At 46.8% G+C, this 6,000-nt stretch overlaps 1 protein-coding gene across 1 annotated transcript in view; it reads left to right on the top strand.

Moving 5' to 3' along the window:
* The window catches only part of c1qtnf4 (C1q and TNF related 4), a gene marked incomplete at its 5' end in the record, with an annotated part of 2,215 nt that extends 92 nt beyond the window's left edge, over window positions 1-2,123 (top strand). The window contains 2 exons of the mRNA XM_084010983.1: window positions 1-268; window positions 831-2,123. The exon at window positions 1-268 is cut by the window's left edge and continues 92 nt beyond it. Coding sequence (XP_083867109.1) covers window positions 1-268; window positions 831-1,706 — 1,144 coding nt within the window. The 3' untranslated portion in view covers window positions 1,707-2,123. The remainder of the gene's footprint in view (window positions 269-830) is intronic.
* Window positions 2,124-6,000: the final 3,877 nt, after the last annotated feature.

Here is a 6,000-nt window from a genome sequence, read left to right as displayed (position 1 = left end):
GGAGCTGCGCTCGGCCTTCTCGGTCGCGCGCACTAACAGCATGGAGGGCGGGCCCAAGATGACCGTGACCTTCGACGCCATCTACGTCAACATCGGCGGGGATTTTGACCCGAAGGCCGGCCTGTTCCGCTGTCGCATCACCGGGGCGTACTACTTCTCCTTCACGGTGGGGAAGTTCCCCCACAAGGATCTGTCCGTGATGCTGATGAAGAACAGGAACGAGGTGCAGGCCATCGTGTACGAGGAGAACGCCGGAGAGGAGCGGAAGGTAGGTTTCAGGCGACGACCGTTTGTGCTAAGCTAAGCTAACTGCTGAGGCCCCAGCTCGGTTTGACATCTAAAGGCCTTTTCAGATTAAACACAAATAAATACATCACACAGTAAATTAAAAATCGGAGCCCATAAAAGAACAACAAACGCCTTGTTTTTGAAAAAAAGCTAAATTTCAGCAAATCTGGATTGAAACTACATGTTGTTAGATAAAAACAGATTGTGAATTGTGTGGAAGTGGCTCGCTACAACGGTCGCAATGGCAACGGTACATAAAAATGGCCGCCACTGGACTCCTATTTTGTTTCTATGACCTTGAACACCAGTATTGCTTTAAGGCGGCTGGAGTCCGTTTCCCAGGTTACAAAAGGTCTTTGATCCCGTCAGAGCTCTCCGGGTGTCTCCGGGGGCAACAAGGCTGTAATCACAGAGGGAGTGTTTGTGTTTATGGGGGAACCAGAGCACAGCAGAGGGGATTACATGCGTGAGGTACATGATGGGGATTGATGTGTGTTGTCGATGTAAGTACCAGGATGATGATGATGACGCCTCCCTCTCAGGTGCAGAGCCAGAGCGTCATGCTGCAGCTGGAGTTCGGCGACACCGTGTGGCTCCGTCTCCACGGCGACCCTCGCTACGCGCTCTACAGCAACACCGGACACTACACCACCTTCAATGGCTACCTCGTCTACCCCGACACCTACGGCTTCCAGACGCATGAGCACCAGCGCCACCCGACCTCCGACTCCCAGCAACCCCAACGAGACAACGCCCCCCAGGAAGTCAATAACCCCCAGGAAGTCAATACCCCCCAGGAAGTCAATACCCCCCAGGAAGTCAACACACCTTCGTCGAGCAGCAACCAGGCCTCAGAGACCGGATCAAGAGACGGCGTGGTGGTGGTGGAGGAGAAGGAGGTGCAACTTAGGGAGGAAGAAGAAGAGGAGGGCGATGACGAGGACGACCAGCGATCCGCCTTCTCGGTGGGGCGTACCCAGAGCATCGTGGGAGTGGACCAGGTGGGCGTCCCGCAGCACCAGCCGGTCAGCTTCGACACGGCGTTCGTCAACATCGGCGAGGACTTCAACGTGACGGAGGGCGTGTTCACGTGCCGCGTGCCCGGCGCCTACTACTTCTCCTTCAACGTGGGCAAGCTGCCGCAGAAGACGCTGTCCGTAAAGCTGATGAAGAACCACCTGGAGGTGCAGGCGATGATCTACGACGACAGCCAGGGCGAGAAGGCGCTGCAGAGCCAGAGCCTGATGCTGTCGCTGAAACCGGGCGACACCGTCTGGCTCTACTCCCACCAGAGGGACGGCTTTGGGGCCTACAGCAACCACGCCAAGTACATCACCTTCACCGGCTTCCTGGTCTATCCCGACTCCCCCAACGCCACCAGCAGCAGCAGCCAATCGTACGCCGACAAGAAACCCTAGCCACGGCACACGGGCGAGGGACTTAACGCCGCGGGAAGGAATTCATGCTAAGCAGAAAAAAGATAGTTTGTGAAGAAAACTTCCTCTTGACATGAATTCCTTCTCGAAGTGGCGGGGACTCGATGCCAACAGCGGCGCAGGTTTTTGACTTCAGCACGCTCAAACGTGGAACCTTGAACAGTAACGTAACTCTGATTGAATATTTCACTCCAGAAGGAAAACTCAGTCGCTAACCGTTCGCATGTTTGTCGGCCGAACTCTCGCTAAAGTTCGTGCGACCACCGCATGGAGCTACATGTCGTACTTTAATGTCATCGCAAGTCGCGGCACCTCGGGAAAAAAAACAAGAACATTCCGTTTTGGTTGATTTTAATAATCTATATAAATAACCAATTTCCCTTTTGTCTTTAGTGTAAAGAAGTGCATTCTGAACCAACTAATAAACAGCTTGAGATCTCTCGCTGCGTTGCTACGACGACAAACAGACTGCCGAGTCCTCGAACCTGCCAACGATTATTTTTTCTTCTTTGTTCCTCAGTTGGAAAGTTCTTTGTATTTTTGTGGCGCTGAATATTGTTTCTTGAGCTCTGAAAGCACATCGTACACGGTCCGGATCGGACGTTTTTTTGACCCCCTGATCTCGGGGAAGGAAGGTCGACCCTACATGACACCGAAGTTTTCATTCCGAAGAGAAATATTTAATATAGAGTGCGTTTGTTATCCTGGTCAAAGACTTGGTGTTTCTGCTTGTATGTAAAAACAAAGTGACTTCCTTTCTTTGTGTCGTTAGAGGCATGTGGACTCATGAACAAAATGAGATTTCTTCTTTTTTTTTGGAGGGTTTCTCGCTCCGATACTTGGCCGCGGCGGGAACGAAGCCAGCGGCGTATCCACACCCGCTGTTGACCCCCCTCTCCCCCCTCCCTCCGAGCCTCAAGGGGACCTGGACCATAATTTGATTTCTAATTCTAGCAGCAGTTTAATTCATGTCTTCAGATGGCGACCACCACAGATGGCGACAGCTTCTCCCGGCCTCTGTAATATGCATGTCTGTTCAATTTCACGCCGCCGGGAGAAAGATGACTTCTGTGCATAATTGTGATGAACCTTGACTTTGTGAAATCACATTCTCGCCGTGTGAAGTGGCGCCTCGCTGTGATTGGACGTTTACATTCTGTTAGTGAAGTTAACCAGAGGGGGATTACTCAGAAGGGAAAGTTCTGCTACCAACTATCGTCTCTAAGAGCACCGTTATCAGTTTAATGAATTCAGATGATAACAGCAGACTACATTAGACCTGGTCCACCTGGTGTCTGCTGCCTTCAATACAACAGAAAGGAGTTTGATGCTTAAAGCGTTTCAAAATGACGGTTTTCTGAGTTGTTAGCAGCCTTGTAGCATCTTTTATCTCGACGTGGAGGATTTACACATTGAACACAGAGGAGTTAAGAGCATCTCTGGCTGCAATTGGCCGATAAAATATTAATTATCCTCCACTTTTAAGATTTGGCTCCAGTTCGTCACAATGAAACTCGGAAAAGTCTTACGGCAGCTTTAAAAGAATGTCCTGTAATTTTGGTTCATCCACAGAGAACAATGTAAACATGTTTTATTGGCACTACTTTCTACAGAAGAAGTAGTCCTGGTGTGTGTTAACCAGAAGAGCTGGAGGCGGCAGCAGAAACCTTAGAGACGGATTCCTTAAAACCTGGTCACATGGAGGCAAACATGATCCAAGTCAAGTGGCAAGAGGTTTTTCTTTTCTTCAACGAAGGAGAAATTACTCAATTGTTAATTATTTCTGGGGACCACCTGGGATCCTCTGAGGATGTGGTTTCCAACCTAAGGTTGGGACCCCCCCAAAGGGTCATAAGAAAGACCCAAGCGGTCCCAAGAAGATTGCCAACATGAAAAAAGACAAAGTTGGATTTTTTTCCTTTTCTCACATGAAATACCAGACTTTCAACCTTTAACAATTATCCAAGTCAAGTGATTTAAAAAAAACAGGCTTTGGTTTAGACTCTCTCTGGACAATTTGAGGGTCTCGATAAATCCATCAGAATCGAAGAGGGGTCACACATCCCACTTCCTAAGGACTTCCGCTGATATGGAAACCACTGAGCTGGTTCATGAACCCACATGGGCTCCTGAGTGCTCAAAAGCATCCATTAAATCTTAATGTGAATCAAGTTAATGATAAGGTATTGATCTGCAGACGAGAAATTTGTTTGGTGCAGAAGCTACGGATTAAGTTCAGATAAAGAAACTATACAAGTGTGATTAATAATATCACAAAAATCTAGAGAAAAGTCTCCACTAAAACCAGGAAGTGTGAGTAACACTGGAGTCATCAGAGCGCTCGCTTCGTGGCCATCTCGTCGTCCTCACACCTCGTCGGATCACTGATGACAGACGGCGAGTCTCCGGTTCACACCGTCGCCGGGCCTTTTCCCCGCCGCAACGTCCCCCGAGCCACAGATTCACCGACTTCCAGCCAAGTGACAGATCTGGACACTGAGATGCTAATTTTATTTCTCAGCTATGAAATTAAACTTTCATTTCAGATATGGTACTCTGTGGTTTCTCTGGTCCAGCCTCGGTGAGGGTTCGGTGCACCGCGGTGGACCTTCAGACTCCCTTCAGGACAGACCTGACCCACTTCGTGATCACAACTATAGAAATAGAGTTGGAGTAGAACAGGCGTTGGGCGGTTTTCTGTCCGTGGAGGCTTTATCGTAGAGACCTGGACCCACCCGGCCCTCTAGTGCTCACATTTACAACACAGCTGTTAGGCTCATTTTCTGCAACCACTGTAGCAATAAAGCATGGCGAAACTAGCAAGCTAGTTTACTAGCCAGTTCGACTCATTTTCTGCAACCAGTGTAGCATTAAAGCATGGCAAAACTAGCAAGCTAGCTTACTAGCCATTTCGGCTAATTTTCTGCAACCAGTGTAGCATTAAAGCATGGCGAAACTAGCAAGCTAGCTTACTAGCCATTTCGGCTCATTTTCTGCAACCAGTGTAGCATTAAAGCATGGTAAAACTAGCAAGCCAGTCCCCTCTCTGTTAGTTAGCTAGCTAGCTTGCTGAATTGACCATGCTTTCATGCTACACTGCTTACAGAAAACGAGCTTGTCTCTCACCTGGCGATAGCTTTGCGCGGTTGTTAAATTTGACTCATTCACGCTGGCTCTCTACGCTTCGTAACGTTACACGTAAAAATGTCCGACCGTCCCGCTGATTTAAACATGAATGTCCGTTCTACTCCCGTTATATTCCAGCCATCCAATGTTTGACTCGAGCGTAACTCATCGGGATCACGCATGTAACCGAAAATACGAGAAATTAAAATTAAAGTAACTTTCTGAGTTGCCCGGCAGCCTCGCGGGGTCGACGGCTGCTAACTGTACAGTTTTCCCGAGTGATTTATGTGTAACAACAGTAACTTACAATGTGTTGGATGTTTCCGGTCTGTGCTTTCTTTTCCTTTTTGATAATCCCGATGAAAGATCATCGTGTTTTTACGAACTATGTCGAGCAGACGTGAGTCATAATGTGGTTAATTTACCAATATTTGCATATTGTGTGTCCCAAAAGCACAACTTTAAATCATGATGGAATAAATAACAAAATAAAAAAAGGAAAAGAAGAAAACAATACAAACAACATTTTGACCCATGTCTTGTTTTCAGCCGCTCATGTGGACTCTTTGAAATGTTTCCGATATTTCTTACGTGTAAAATGAATGCTTCAATCAAAATGTTTGACAAAATAAAAAACAGGAAATGTACAGCGGGAACTCTTATTGCGTCAGTGACGTGAACTCATGGAAATGAATGCAGCAGCATGCAGAGAAACGTAATGCCCATGCTTGATTTTATACTGTGCTGCAGCTCCCCCTGCTGGCGGACTCCAGCATCACAAGAGGACCAACACGTCATTAAAAGTATTACAATTCGGATCTCCACCAAGAATCAAGAATTTATGGGTCATTATTAACATATTTAATTTAATCAGCTCCTTACTGTGATTTATTTATTTAAGTGTAAGTGATAATTTAATTTAAATGTATTCAAAAACATTATTTTTGTTGTTTTTAAAGTGTTTTAATGTGCATTTTTAAAAGGGAAAATACATGAAGATGGTGAGTGATAGAATTATTACAGAAAAGAATACAGATTAAAACAGATAATTAACTATAAATACACAAAATAAGCAGAAAAGCGACACAACTCCACCACCCACAATGCACGGCGGCAGTTGCGACAAACATTAATAAAAGTGCTACTTCCT

The sequence above is a fragment of the Eutrigla gurnardus genome, assembly GCF_963514095.1.
Source record: "Eutrigla gurnardus genome assembly, chromosome: 1".
Lineage (NCBI taxonomy): Eukaryota > Metazoa > Chordata > Actinopteri > Perciformes > Triglidae > Eutrigla > Eutrigla gurnardus.
Note: the sequence above shows the minus strand (reverse complement) of the source record. Positions and strands in the feature narration are given on the sequence as shown.